The 16,390-nt window shown below is 41.5% G+C and overlaps 1 protein-coding gene across 1 annotated transcript; it reads left to right on the forward strand.

Annotated features, from left to right (window-relative positions):
- Nucleotides 1-1,120: 1,120 nt before the first annotated feature.
- LOC109217469 (cytochrome P450 71A6-like) lies at nt 1,121-2,860 on the forward strand. The gene is made up of 2 exons (XM_019381722.1): nt 1,121-2,035; nt 2,134-2,860. The coding sequence occupies exons 1-2, from the start codon at nt 1,157-1,159 to the stop codon at nt 2,737-2,739; spliced, it is 1,485 nt and encodes a 494-aa protein (XP_019237267.1). The 5' UTR covers nt 1,121-1,156; the 3' UTR covers nt 2,740-2,860.
- Nucleotides 2,861-16,390: the final 13,530 nt, after the last annotated feature.

A 16,390-nucleotide genomic window follows, 5' to 3' on the forward strand; every position in this document is an offset into this window, starting at 1 on the left:
TTGACAGAGTGCAAGTCCCGAAGATTGAAGTACGATGAACACCGAAGCCGAGTGCACTCGACCCCGAAATAGTGCCGTTATTTTAATCATATTTTGTTTTTTTTTTCCCTTGTTCTTTACCGCTTAGAATGCTCGAGTTCTGTTTCTCAAGCAAGCCAACACTATCAAACTCTTACAAACAAGTACCACTCAGGGGCGGCTCTAAAGACTTGGGCAGTGAGGCAGTCGCCTTAGGCCCCCAAAATTTGAAGGCCCCAAATTTATGTTAAATTCTTATTATTATTATTATTATTATTACTATATATTATATAAATTATATAAATAATTAGCATAAAGAAAAGTGTTACAATATATTATTTTGTTATTTGTTTGAGGTTATTTTATATAAATAAATTTATAAATTATGAAAATTTTCTTTACTAATTAATTAGTATATTTGCTTCAGTCTTCAATTTTAATTTTATCCTTTTTATATAGGAATTAAGTTATATATATCAACAACATAATGAATTTCTTTTACAATGTTCTCTCAAACAGCATGAACACAAAAGTATTCATGCATTGATTTTTTTTTTTTTTTTGAAGAGGGGTTTGATCCTAGGACTTTATTCCCTAGGTATAGCTATAAATAGTGAGCTCTACCATCATTATAGGGTTACGAATTTTTTGGCAAACTTATGCTATAATCAATACAAAGCTTTATACAATTTTATCTTCTTACTCCTTGATCTCATTATTGTTGTGCCCGGAAGCCCCGCTCCCGGAATTACTATTTCTGTTATTTCGTCTTCATTTCAAGACTAAGTATTGCGTATTTGTTCAATTATTTTATTATTTCATGATCGAATTAATTCACTTGTCTAGAAACAACGTATAAATTCAATTGTACTTTTTTACGGGGTAAACAAGTCTAGTGACAAAACCTAGTTTAGATGTTTTATGGAAAAAATAAATAGATCGGACAATAACATATTTAATTTACCAAATTTAAGATGCGATGCACTTAATTAAGAGTTGCCTCTGTTATATTTTTCTATAAAATACATATCCGTCAAACATAGCATACTTAAATCTTCTGCATACCTAATATTTTGCCTGTATAAAAGGACAACATCTCGAGCATGCAATCACCGTATTAGAAAACAAAGACTAAAAGATGTCAGTCTTTGCAGTTATTCCATTCTTTCTATTTCTGTTTTTTATTCTCAGATCACATTTCCCCTCATCCAAAACTAAGAAAAAACTTCCACCATCTCCATCAAAGCTTCCATTAATCGGCCACTTCCACAAACTGGGCTTACAACCTCACCGCTCTCTACAAAAACTATCAAATGAACATGGTCCCATGATGATGCTTCAGTTCGGTAGCGTACCTGTGCTTATCGCTTCATCAGCTGAAGCTGCTTCCGAAATCATGAAAACCCAAGATTTGTCTTTTGCAAACAAACCCATTTCAGCCATTCCCAGCAAGCTTTTCTTCGGCCCAAAGGACGTTGCCTTCACCCCTTATGGGGATTACTGGAGGAATGCCAGAAGCATTTGCATGCTTCAGCTTTTGAACAACAAAAGAGTCCAATCTTTTCGAAAGATAAGGGAAGAAGAGACTTCTCTTCTTCTCCAGAGGATTAGGGAATCGCCAAATAGAGAAGTTGATTTGACGGAGCTGTTCGTATCCATGACTAACGACATAGTTTGCAGGGTGGCCTTAGGAAGGAAGTATTGTGATGGGGAAGAAGGGAGAAAGTTCAAGTCTTTGCTGTTAGAGTTTGTGGAATTGTTAGGAGTTTTTAACATAGGAGATTACATGACGTGGCTTGCATGGATGAATCGTTTCAATGGTTTGAATGCCAAAGTGGATAAAGTGGCGAAAGAGTTTGATGCATTTTTGGAGGGTGTGATTGAGGAACACAGAGGAAATAAGAAATCAGACACTGAAGCTGAAGGGGCAGACTTCGTGGATATATTATTGCAGGTTCAGAAAGAAAACAAGGCTGGTTTTCAAGTCGAAATGGATGCAATCAAAGCTATTATCATGGTATAAATATATATATCACTAGCTATTTCTCTCTTATATAATTACCCTCCAACGAACAAACTAAACTAAAAGAGAAAATTATTAATTGTTTGTTGCAGGATATGTTTGCTGCGGGAACGGATACAACTTCCACACTTCTAGAGTGGACAATGAACGAGCTCTTAAGAAATCCAAAAACTTTGAATAAGTTGAGAGATGAGGTGAGACAAGTGACTCAAGGGAAGACAGAGGTAACAGAGGATGACTTAGAGAAAATGCCGTATTTAAGAGCAGCAGTAAAGGAGAGTTCTAGGCTACACTCTCCAGTGCCACTTCTTCCTCGAAAAGCAATTAGGGATGCAAAGGTTTTGGGCTACGATATAGCTGCAGGGACTCAAGTCCTCGTTTGTCCATGGGCAATCTCAAGAGATCCAAACCTTTGGGAAAATCCAGAGGAATTTCAACCTGAAAGATTCCTGGATACTTGCATAGATTACAAAGGCTTACATTTCGAGTTAATTCCATTCGGGGCTGGTCGGAGGGGTTGTCCTGGCATCACATTTGCTAAGTTTGTAAATGAGCTAGCATTGGCAAGATTAATGTTCCATTTTGATTTCTCGCTACCCAACGGAGCTAAGCCTGAGGATTTGGACGTGGATGAAGCAGCTGGAATTACTGTTAGAAGGAAGTTCCCCCTTTTAGCCGTGGCCACTCCACGCTCGTGATTTTAATTTTAGAGCTCATTCTATGCCTTAAAAACTACTATTGGATTACTGGTAGTAAATAATGTTTGGTATGTATCAAATATATATCAAATGGCATGAAGTTTGACTACACCTTTATGAATATCGCTAGCATGTCGTACTAATTTAGCAAAATCTTATTGTTTAACAAAAAATGTGTATTTTGGTCAAAGCCTATTTTTATAAGAACTCGGGTTACTGATAACCAAGAAATTTCGTACTTTCTCAATTATTTGAAAGGAAAAGACAAAAATAAGTAAAGAAATAATTAATTGCAAGATTAAGATAGCAGAAAAGTAAAGTGAATATATTCCAATATAGTCTCAGATGATCCTTACAAATGAAATTCTCTTCCCTTTTATAGGGGTTTACAAATATAACGTTTCCTCCCTTTTATGGCCGAATTATTATGACATTAATGACATTAATGATCCGTTTATAGTAAACAATCGTAACTGTTTGTGGAGATTTTGTAACGGTTCCAATTCTTATTCCTCATTAATTAGAGGGTCATGAATATTCCCCTTCTTTCTGTCTTGATTCATTCAACCCATATTTGCTGAATGATTTAGACACGAGCAACTGCATCCCTTCATCCCGTGAGTGATTTGCCCGTGCCTCTTATATCTCGTGCATCTTCTAATGCAGTATTCCAGCTGTCATCTTCGGTCCATGTATCATGTCTTGTTAGCCACGCGTAATTCCACGTGTCATATTTATTTTCTAATAATACACTTATATACATAAAAATCTTTGTAACCTCAAACTATAGCAAAGGCTTTGGTGGTTTGGGATAGATGACAAGAATCTTGTATTTACCATATTTTACGATATTGTTGTCATAATTTCAGGTAGTTATTTACTTTATGCACTTAATTATGGCAATTCTGCTCTATAGAATGCAATTTTTTTCCGTCTAACATGACTAATGAGACTAAAAATGTTGTATCAGCACCACAAAACTAACTCTTAGAATCCTAAACCTATACTCCAATAGCCATGCACCCACTCCACGGTACATCGTGGAAAAATACTTTTTCATATTTGATGTTTGCACGAAATCAAATTAATTTTCATGATTAAATAACAAATGAAGGTAAGAGTATAGACACTTTAATGATAGTTAGGTTTGCAAGTTGATATAGAATTCTTACAAGGTGTTTCACATTTTTAATTTCATCTTACGGCACCATAGATAATTTTCAGACGTGAGAAGTATGGCCAACGGGACACCTGTAAATCCACAGAAGGAAAATTTTCAGAATTTTAAAGAGCAACGTGCACATATATACCAATAGCTTTTAATTCCAAATCAATTGATGCAATAATAAACTTCTTAGATTAGGTGAAAGAAGGAAATAAATGGGTAGGAAACATAGTTCAGGAAGTAAAAAAAATGTGTAAGTAAGAGTTGATTAATTGATAAAAGATACAAATAATTTTCCTTTTATTTGTAAAAGATGTAGTTGTTAATTAATTGACAAAACTTTAGACTTAAACTATTATAACTTGTAAAGAACATAATAACTAAATATGAAAATAAATTTACTTCCAGAGAAGAATTAAATAAATTGCCTCATTTTCAAAAAGAGAAATGCTCAAGATCATCATGTGGTTCTTGAGAGTCGACCTCGTTGGTCAAATTAGAAAATCATTTGCGCGACTTGGACTATTTTTCAAGTCGAAAATGTTTGCTGTCTGCATTATCTATGAACAGACGATTATGTTAATCTTTTGGATGACTTTTACGGGCAATCGCTAATGATAAGATATGACGATAATATAAACTAAGGTAGAATTTTATTGATATTTGATGTTTATACCAATTTAATAAATACATAATACATAGATTGTACTCTACTTCTAATGCGCACAGGGTATTTTAGCATATAAACGGTCCCCTATTGTTTACCTCGAAAATACGAGTCACAATTAAATTTGATTTGTGATTTTAAAGATATGTGATTTAGTTCAATACCAATTAATAACCAAGAAGCATAGAGTACAGATGAAAGAAAGGAGTAAATCAAACCGGTGTTATTAGACAATATCGACCTCGAGCTCAGTGACCTCGAGATGAATCAAGAGCAATAAAGCAAGAACAATAAAGCTAAAGGACAATTCTGATGAACAATGAGCGAAAAGTAGAGAGTATATTCTTTGCCAATGATTAGATGATGCTTACAAAATGATTGGGGTCCCCTTTATATAATAGGGGAGCTCTAAATAAGGTACATTTTCATTTACAGTAAGGAATCTTATCGGGACAGCTGTCTAACCGCCTAGTACGGAATCGTACAATTCTACTCCCGGATTTGCACCATGATTTTGGGGACGTGGCAGGAATCTCGCTCGTTCTGTTACAAATCCATAACGACATTATTTCGGGGTTGAGCATACTCGGCTTCTATACTCATCATATTTCGATCCACGGGCATTGCACTCTGCCTTCGAGCTCGAGTCTGGTCCGTCGAGCTCGAACTCGACTTTGCCTGAACTCGGGCTTAAGACGACTCCTCGAATCCGGGAAATCGGTCATACCTGATTTCCACCATATACACTCATATCTTCCCTATTTAGACTTACTATGAAAAGAGAGCAGTTATTGTCCAATTAATTCAAAAGTTAGGTTCCTCTTAATGTAATGTTTGGAGTCAAAATCGGCAGCTGACAATAGGCATATGTACATGTCGCTTTCTAAAGGAAAAGAAAATTGAAATGAGAATCCCACATTACGGCATGAAATAGTTAGACAACTTATTAGTAGTTTTTTATCTTTAAATTGTTACATGTCAAACGGTTTACCCTCAAATTCGAGTAACAATTAAACTTGTATTGTGGTTTTAAAGATATCGAATTTAGTCCAATACTAATTGATGAACAAGGAATCTAATATATAAATTAAAGAGTAAGGTAAGCCAAACCAGCATGTAAGCAGACCCTGACCTCGAGCAGTGGCGACCTCGAGGTAGGTGGATAAGAACAATAAAATAATAAGGCAAATCAGATGGACAGTAAGCAAGAAAGTGAAATATGTATATTATCCTCTCAATGATTGATGTGTTACAAATGATTGGGGTCCCCTTTATATACTAGGGGAATCCTAAATAAGGTACAATTCTAATTGTAGTAGGGAATCTTATTATACAGCTGTCTAACCACCTAGTACAAATTCGTTCCGGAATTTACGCCGTGATCTTAGGGCCTCCGCGAGAATCTCGCTCTTTTTGTTACAAAACCATAATGGTATTATCTCGAGGTTGGTCATACTCGGCCCCGGTGCTCGTCGAGCACTTTGATCTTCGAGTTTCGTATTCTTCCATCGAGCTCTGCCCGGTCCATATTGAACTTGCTCTCGACACGATGCCTCGAGCCTACAAATCGGGGACACATGATTTTGACTCTATACATATAGTCCCCGCGTTTCTTAGAATAAAATGGTAACAAAAACGACTTGAGCCCCAATTTTTCGGAGTCCTTGATGATGACATCATTCCCGTGACGTAGGCGCTCGAAGTGACCGAAACGTCTTGTCGGTTCGCCTCCCCAAAATATTAAATGCTTCACCTGTAGTGGTCGGCCACTAGCGCCATCGAACCATCGCCGCTTGCCTATAAATATAAGGCTCAAATTCGAATAAAAAACTTTACTTCCATCTTCAAACTTCCTTTATCTCTCCCCCTCTTCATCTTCCTCTCCCATTACCTGTTACTCTCACCTTTTGGTGCCAAAAGACGTCAAACTCCGCCTATTTCCGCTTCCTCTAACTCGAATCAATGGCGAAAACCTCCAAAACAATTCCTCAAAAAGAGAAAGCTTCCTCCTCCTCTTCTCGGCCGGCCGGTGATAAAGAGCCGGCCCTTCACGAGATTATTCCCTAACACTGTGTTATAAAGAAAGACTTCAGAGTTGAAAATCCCCCACGATTCCTGGACGATGCGAGCATTTATCGAGGTATATTTTCTCGATAACGGAGAAGCACCTCAAGGCCATGAAGAAGGACTGTGGCTGGGGGGACAAGGCCGTGGTACAGATCCCTGCCCCCGAGGAGAGTATCACTACTCATGTGGAGGGGTTCTTAAGTGTTTACACTTACCCCTTCACGTTTGGTCCCCTCGATCCAATTGTGATCGACTTCTGCAAGAGGTATCAGGTCACCCTCGGCCAAATCCATCCTTCTTTCTGGCGTATAGTGATTATGCTTCGCTATTTCTCCAGCAAGGTCGAGGGGCTAGAGTTCACCCTCAATCAACTCATCCGATTATATCGGCCTTAGCTTTTCCGAGGGCTGATCAAGCTCCAACGCCGATCGACCAAGGCCTTCTTCGCTAGCAATGACGAGGATAAGGACCGAGGCTGGATGAGCCGATTCGTACGAGTGAGGACCTCTGACGTTATCTCGGAGGGGAAAATGCCGTTCCAGGAGAAATGGAACCCTGATCGTAAGTGAAGTTTTTCCCTAGTTGCTTCTAGTATTCCGTTTTCGCATTGTGTGATGCCTTTCATCTTTTTTGCAGCGGTTTCTTGGATGCCTCATGCTATCGCCGACCTCGAGGAATGGGTCCGTAAATTTGCTGCGACCTCCTCGTATGACGAGCGCCGATGGCGTGACTTGGCGAGGGGCAGATGGGAAGCCAAACACCAGGGTAAGTTCCTCTCACAAGTTTTCAATGCTTTCCTTTTAATGGATACGTTACTTTGCTCATACCTATTTTTCATTCATATAGGCATTAGAGATGTCTCTGAAATGAGGCCAGCCCCGCCCGAGGAGGAAACCGTGTCCCCGATTCCGAAATCGGGGAAAGATAATAAGAGAAAAAAGGTTTTGAAGCCTGAAGACCACCAAGATGGAAGGGGTCCTACTCTAAGACATAGGAGGAATCTTATCCATGTGGACATCGACTCAGTCCACCAGCTGAACGACGAAGAAGAAGACGAGAGCGAAGAATCAGTGCTGGTGACCCGAACCAGGAAACAAACCGAAGCCGCCAAGCCCTCCGAACTGGAGACCCTACCTCTTGGTGAGGAGACTCTGAATAAAGACGTGGGCAAAGCCCGTGAATTACCCGAGGTTGAAGTTATTCCTCGACCATCAACAAACACACCAAAGGGGACAGGTTCCGAAATTCCCATAGCTGAACAGGACGCCCCGAGCGATTTGCTCGGGGCCATGACAATAGGTCACTCTCCTTCTCTACATGCGTATTCCGAGCAGGAAATAAAGGAAGCCCGAGCTCTGCGAACGCCTGACTTAAGCGGAGTCCCCGGTGAAGATGATCCTTTCCAGGATTGCTTTACTGGGGTCGATAATGCCACCGATCTCAACGATGCATCCACTATCTTCGAAGAGGCTCAACGTCTTTTCTCTCAAGTACGTATTAATTCCTATCTTTGCAATTTCTTCTTCTCCCCTTATCCTAACTGACATCTCTTTTTCTGCGTAGGCCTTTACCAGGTTTAAGGCCGACCTGAGCCAATGCGAGGCCGAGCTCAAGAAGATCTCGGATAAAGGAAAGGACCTGAAGCTCCTTCGCTGTCAAAAGGAGGAGGAGCTCAAGGACCTTCGGGCTGACTTGGCCAAAGCTCTTAAAAATGAGGCTGAGCTAGACAAGCAGGTAATTGTTATTTTGAAAGAGTATGGTCTACTCAACCCAACTATGGAGGCTAACACTTCAGTGTCTCAACTGCAGCAAAAACTGGAGATGATTGGGCTGTTTCAAGGGGAGGTCGATCAGGTTAAGGTCAGGTGCAACCAGTGGAAGGAAAATATGGATCGTCTTGCTGCGGAGAAAGAGGCTGCTCTAGCAAAACTGACCTCGGCTAAGACCCAGCTCCGGGGTGTTAAAGAGAAAAATTCGGCCCAGGCCAAAAGGATCGACGAGCTCGAGGCCAAACTTGCTGAAATCTGGGCCGAGGTTGCTGAAGCCAGGGCTGAGGTCAAGAAGACGAAGGCCACGGCTAATAAAACCATTGCCGTGTACTTAAGGGATGCTGAGGCTGCTCAAATGGAGTTAAGAGAAGCCTCCAACCGGGAGAAATGAAGCAATGATTTGGCCAAGTTCCAATCTCGGAGGGAGACTCTTGAAGAAATCCATGCTCGAGGTTTCGACCTCATCGAAGAGATAGCTCAAGCAAAGGCGCTCGAAGCCGATGCCAAGTTTCTCGTCTCTTCCGACAACGATGATGATGACGAGGGCAGCCAAGGCAGGTCCGATAATGAAGATGGGCCCGAAGAGGTAGCTGCTCCCCAGGGAGAGACCAGCCTTGGGCATAGGTAGGATTTTTTTTTTTTTTTGTATTTTTCTTTTTGTAGGACCTTTTGTCGTTCTCTTGTACATATCCCTTTTCAAGTACATAAAAGAAGAATTTCCTTGAATGTTTTCTCAATGTTTCTTGTCTTACAAAATTTTTGTAATAATTTCATTCTTTGAACGGTATGTTCGAGATTTCATCTCGGATGGTTCCTTTAAAGTTGTCGTGGTCGAGTTCGAATAAGGTTCAAACTTTGGGGCATAGACCCTTAAGGGCTTGTGCCGGATAACGGTGAGTCCTCGACCCATAATCAAGTTATTATTTATTTGGGCTTGGGATAATCGAACCCTTGGATTCGAATCGGGTGAGAACAAGATCTTGGACCCTAAGTATATTGGCCCTTAGGCTCTTTTAGATCGGGCCATTATGGTTTTCGAGAGATGGCTATTATTTCCCCTTTTCGGCTTAGAAGACTTAGTAAAAAATTATTTACGCCTAGGCATGCATTTTTTACCCGTTGGCCTTTTTGAGGGTTTAGTGTCGATCGGAACCCTTTTGTTTTTTGTGCCTTAGCACAAGTATGTATTTGAATATTTTGGTACCTCTTAAGGTTTTTCGAGGGCTGATTTTATCGAAAACCTTTGATTATTTTGCCGAGGGTAGCCTTTATTAACTAGTTTTCTGAGAATTCGAAGGCTTGTTTTTATTGCAGGATTCGGACGTCCCCGAGCCGCATTATTTCGGCCGTAGCCTTTAATATGGCCGTAGCCTTCGGGTGTGTCTCCTGTACTTGTTTTCCGATAACATTTCGAACTTGTTCAAAATGTTAGTCCCCGAGTATGATGGCCTTGGCCTTTACGTCGAGGGATACCTCTTTGAGGTCTTACTAATTCGAGTTTATAAAAATTCGAATGTGTTAACTATCGATGACAGTCACCGAATATTCGAGGTGTATTTGCGTTTTGGCCATTGAGCTGTTTTCCACAGAATCACAAGTATGGAGCTCGTATAGTAGTAAATTTCTTTGAGACACAAAGTGTTTAATATAGAAAGAATGCTTCTTTGAATAATTCATCCATGCGTACATGTTTTGCCATCGGGGCTCGACTATTCTATATAGACACGGTTCATCTAACCGTTTGGCCCATTACAAAGTTTTCCTATTGAGACCCTCTTTGGCGTAAAGTATTTTTATCGAAAATATAACCTCCGAGGGTGATGCCCCCCAGTATTTGAGGTTGATTGAAAAGAAGCCTTGGATACTGTTGAATTCTCCGTAGGTAGCACATAGTTGTTGCCTCGTTAAAAACCTCTCCGGAAAAACCCATTTGGGATAAAACCCGATCTAAGGGAAAAAGAGTGCAACGCGTGCTTTAAAACCTAAGGTGTTTGTGTAGAAGGGTGCCCTCGTCTTCGATCGAACATCTGCAATGAGTTAGTCTTAAATAAAAATGGAAAAAGGAGAAGGTCATACCTCAACATTAATATCGTTTGAGTAGTGATACATTCCAATTGTTTGGAAATTGTTCGCCTTCCAACGTGCCAAGTTTGTAAGATCCTTTTCCGATGACTTCGATGACTCAATATGGTCCTTCCAAATTCGGGCCTAGTTTCCCTTTATTCGAGTCTCGAGTATTGAGGGTGACTTTCCTTAGAACTATGTCCCCGATTCCGAAGTGTCGATGGTTGGTTCTTCTATTATAGTATCTTTCGATTCTTTGCTTCTGTGCAGCCATCCGAACAAGTGCAGCTTCCCGTTTTTCATCTAATAGCTCGAAGCTAGTACTCATAGCCTTGTGATTTGATTCCTCGGATGCATATCAAAATCTGGCACTGGGTTCTCCGACCTCGACTGGAATTAAGGCCTCAGAGCCATATACTAAAGAGAACGGGGTTGCCCCCGTGCTGGACTTCGATGTCATTCGATATGCCCAAAGAACCTCGGGTAGAACTTCTCTCCATTTCCCTTTAGCGTCGTTCAACCTTTTCTTTAAGTTTTGAATGATAGTCTTGTTTGTCGATTCGACCTGTCCATTTCCGCTCGGGTGATATGGCGTGGATACGATCCTTTTTATTTTGTGTGCTTCGAGGAACTCCGTTACTTTGTTGCCGATGAATTGCTTCCCGACGCATACGATTTTGGCAGGTATCACGAATCGACACACGATGTGGTCCCAGATGATGTCTATAACTTCTTTTTCTCTGACCTTCTCGAAGGCCTGTGCTTCCACCCATTTAGAAAAGTAGTCAGTCATAAGCAAAATGAATTTAGCTTTACTTGGGGCCGTTGGTAGAGGGCCGATGATGTCCATTCCCCATTTCATGAAAGGCCACCAGGACAGGACTGAATGAAGTTGCTCTCCAAGCACATGAATCATCGGTGCAAACCTTTGACATTTATCACATTTCTTAACAAACTCCTTAGTGTCTTTTTCCATGCTATCCCAGTAATATCCTGCTCTAACAATTTTGCGAATCAAAGATTCGGCGCCGGAGTAGTTTCCACAAGTGCCTTCGTAGATCTCTCGTAAAACATAATCGGTGTCCCCCGGCCCTAAACATACCACCAATGGTCCATCAAACATCCTTCTGTATAATGTTCCATCTTCATCCAATGTGAGCCGAATAGCCTTAGTTCGTAAAGCCCCTGATTCTTTATGATCTGATGGGAGCTTCCCATTTTTTAAATATTCAACATACTTATTCCTCCAATCCCAAGTCACACTTGTAGAATTTATCTCGGCATGACCCTCATCGACTACAGATCTCGATAATTGGACGACATTTCCCGGGATAATATCATCTTCCTCGACTGATGACCCTAAGTTTGCAAGTGCATCGGCCTCACTGTTTTGTTCTCGAGGTATATGGTCTAGAGTCCACTCCTTGAAGCGCTGCAAGGTTACCTGTAGCTTGTCTTAATATCTTTGCATCCTATCCTCTCGAACTTCGAAGCTTTTGTTTACTTGGTTCATCACCAACAGATAATCGCACTTGGCTTCAACGACTTCTGTCCCCAAGCTTTTAGCTAGCTCGAGACCTGCAATCACGGCCTCATACTCAGCCTCATTATTAGTCAACCTAGAAGTTTTGATAGATTGTCTAATAGTGTTACCTGTAGGTGGCTTCAAAATGATGCCAAGCCCGGACCCTTTCACATTCGAGGCATCGTCCGTGAAGAGGGTCCATACCCCCGATGATGTACCCGATTTTAGCATAAGTTCTTTCTCCACTTCGGGTACAAGAGTTGGCGCAAAATCGGCCACGAAGTCAGCTAAGATTTGAGACTGATGGCCGTTCTGGGTTGATATTCGATATCGTACCCACCAAGTTCGACAGCCCATTTGGCCAATCGGCCCGATAACTCGGGCTTATGCAAAACATTTCGGAGAGGATAAGTGGTTAACACACATATGGGGTGACACTAGACATATGGCTTTAACTTTGTAGATGCGCTTATTAATGCAAGTGCCAATTTCTCTAAGTGTGGATATCTAATTTCAGCATCCCCTAAAGTTCAGCTCACATAATAAACAAGGAACTGTGTACCTTGTTTTTCTCGAACTAGTACATCGCTTACCGCTATCTCGGATACTACCAAGTATAGGTAAAATTTTTCATCTACCTTCGGGGTGTGAAGCAAAGACGGGCTTGATAGATATTACTTCAATTCTTCTAAGGCTTGCTGACATTTCGGGGTCCACGCGAAATACTTTTTCTTTTTTAGTAAGGAAAAGAACTTGTGGCTTTGATCTGATGACCTTGAAATGAATCGGCCCAAGGCGGCTATCCGTCCTGTTAGCCTTAGTACAGCTTTCACCCTATCTACGATAGTGATATCCTCGATGGCCCTAATTTTGTCGGGGTTGATTTCGATTCACCGATTTGATACCATGAAGCCGAGGAACTTGCCCGAGCCGACCCCGGAAGCACATTTTTCTGGGTTAAGCTTCATGTTGTACTTCCTCAAGATTTCAAATGTTTCCTGCAAATGAGTTAAATGGTCCTCTGCGCACAGGGACTTAACCAACATATCGTCAATGTAAACTTCCATTGATCTACCTATCTGTTTCTTGAACATTTTGTTAACTAGGCGTTGGTATGTAGCTCCTACATTTTTTAGCCCGAAGGGCATTACATTGTAACAATATGTTCCATACTGAATGATAAATGAGGTCTTCTCCTGGTCTTCCGGGTTCATCTAAATTTGATTGTACCCGGAATAGGCATCGAGAAAGGTAAGGATCTCGTGGCCAGCCATGGCGTCGATCATGCAGTTGATGTTAGGCAGTAGAAAAGAGTCTTTTGGACATGCCTTGTTAAAATCCTTGTAATCTACGCACATTCTAAGTTTGTTCTCGTTTTTAGGGACTACAACTACGTTGGCTAACCATTCGGGGTATTTTACCTCCCGAATGGACCCTATTTTAAGAAGTTTAGTTACTTCATCCTTTATAAATGCATGTTTCACCTCGGACTGGGGCCTTCTTTTTTGCTTCACCGGTTTGAATCTGGGGTCGAGGCTTAGCCGGTGTGTTGTTATTTCTAGTGGGATCCCTATCATGTCTAAATGGGACCAAGCAAAACAATCCATGTTATTGATAAGAAATTGAATGAGTTTTTTCCTGAGTTTGGGGGTTAGCCCCGTTCCGAGGTATACCTTTCGCTCGGGCATGTACTCGATCAGTATGACCTGTTCCAGCTCCTCGACCGTTGACTTGGTTGCGTCCAATTCTTCGGGAACGATAGAAGTTCGGGGAGTAAGGAAATCCTCTTCTCTTTCTTCGATTACCTGTTTCTCCGATTTGGTCGAGGCTGGGGACGGTGATTGCTATTTGGCCATCTGCTTATCTTTGATGCTCGATTTTTCCAAGGTCGAAAGTGCTGATATCGGCGTCACCTCGTCGACTGCAAATATCTTTTTTGCAGCGTGTTGTTCCCCGTAAACTATTTTCACACCATCCGTTGTTGGGAATTTCATCATTTGATGAAGGGTCGATGGTACTGCCCTCATTGTGGATCCATGGCCTCCCGAGCAGTGCATGATACCTCATGTCACCTTCGATGACATGGAATTTTGTATCTTGGATGGTCCCAGCCACGTTTACTGGTAAGATTATCTCCCCCTTTGTTGTTTCACATGCCATGTTGAAACCGTTTAGGACTCGAGAAGCGGGCACAATTTTGTCCTGTAGGCCGAGCTGCTCTACGACCCTCGATCTGATTATGTTTGCTAAGCTACATGGATCCACTAGAACACACATAACTTGAATTTTATTTAACAAAATAGAAATTACCAGGGCGTCGTTGTGTGGCTGAGAAATGCCCTCTGCTTCTTCGTCATTGAACTATAGGATGCCTTCGGGCACATAACCCCGTGTCCGCTTTTCTCTGGTAATCGACACCTTGATACGTTTGAATACAGGTCCTTGTGGAACATCGACCCCGCCAACGATCATATGAATTACATGTTGCGGTTCTTCCTGCTTATTCTTTCGGCTGGCGTCTCTTTCTCTAAAGTTATTCTTAGCTCGATCACTGAGAAACTCTCGAAGGTGGCCCTCGTTAAACAATCGAGCTACCTCCTCCCTCAGCTGTCTGTAGTTTTCGGTCCTATGGCCATGTGTGCCATGATATTTACACAACAAGTTTGGATTTCTTTGAGAAGGATCAGTTTGTATAGGTCTGGGCCACCTGGTCTCTTTGATCCTTCCAATAGCCGATACGATCCCCGATGCATCACACTGAAATTATACTCCGATAATCGAGGTGCTTCTGCGGGATCGGTATGTTTATCAAAACCATTCTTACTCATAAGTCCCCAAGAATTTTGCCTTCGATCATTTCTTCGATCATTCTGAGGAGGATTGCGCCCCGAACCGTTGTTTCTTCGATCTGCAACAAATGGCTGATACCATTGTCTGTTCAACCTCAGTTCCCTGTCGGTATCCCTCGGGGGTTTAACTGCCAGTCTTTTTGGATGAATTGAACCCGAGGGGGCTCCCAGCTGGTCGTCCTCGACCCTGATCTTCGATGGGTAACGATTATGTACATCTGCCCAAGTTATAGCTGGATACTCGATTAGATTTTGCTTCAACTGTCATGACGCGATCGAACTCCGCTCGTTCAACCCCTGGGTAAAAGCTTTCATGGCCCAATCATCTAAGACCAGTGGTAATTCCATTTGCTCCATTTGAAATCGGGATACGAACTCTCTTAGCATTTCATCACCCCTCTGCCTTATCTTAAAAACGTCCGATTTCCTTGTTGCGACCTTTATGGCCCTAGCGTGTGCCTTCACGAAAGCGTCTGCTAACATAGCAAACAAATCGATGGAATTCGATGGCAAGTTGTGATACCAAATCATTGCTTCGTTTGACAAAGTTTCCCCAAATTTTTTCAACAAAACCGACTCTATCTCATCATTATTTAAGTTGTTTCCTTTAATCCCGCACGTGTATGAAGTGATGTGTTCATTAGGATCGCTCGTCCCGTTGTATTTACGTATATCGGGCATACAAAACTTTTTAGGAATGGGCTTCGGAGCCGCAATCTGAGGAAACGGCTTCTGTACGAACTTTTTGGCATCCAACCCTTTTAAGACCAGGGGTGCCCCCGGTATTTTGATCAACACGGGAGTTATATGTATCCACTTTTTTGTCATTATCATCAATCTTTTTCTCTCTCGACTAGATTGTTTTGTTGAGCTCCTCGAGCATCCTCATAATCGTGGGATCAGTCCCCGACACATTACCGTTCGATCTTTCTGGCACCGGCTCAGTTCGACGAGTGATTTCTGGTTCGACCACACTTGGAGTTTTTGTTGGCTTTGAAGTTGAGCGATAGCAACCTGTTGAGCTTGTAGCATTTCGAATATTACTTGGAGACTAACTCCCCCGTCTCTTATACCCTGTGTTCCTTGGCCACCAGATCGTGCTTCCTTACGTACACTTCCTCCGGGATCTGCGCCTAAGTCCGCATTCAAAGCAATGTGTGAACTAACGTCGAGTGGTTCTACAATCAGCACTTCCCCAGGGTTAATTGGTGGTACACCGGCTCCGGAGCAACTACATTGTTGTTTTCCCCATGAAATCCAAGACCATCATCGCCATGTACGGGTGCGTTTTGTAACTTTGACATGTTTTAACCTGAGAACAAAAATTCTTGACAAGAACAAGCGTGAAAATAACGTGTGTTATCAGAATCAATACTGAAATAGTCACTATTATCTTTAGCCCCACGGTAGGCGCCAAAATATTTACCCTAAAATTCGAGTAACAATCAAACTTGTATTGTGGTTTTAAAGATATGTGATTTAGCCCAATACTAATTGATGAACAAGGAATCTAGTGTATAAATTAAATAGTAGGCTAAGCCAAAC

This window comes from Nicotiana attenuata, unplaced genomic scaffold, assembly GCF_001879085.1.
Source record: "Nicotiana attenuata strain UT unplaced genomic scaffold, NIATTr2, whole genome shotgun sequence".
In the NCBI taxonomy this organism is placed as follows: domain Eukaryota; kingdom Viridiplantae; phylum Streptophyta; class Magnoliopsida; order Solanales; family Solanaceae; genus Nicotiana; species Nicotiana attenuata.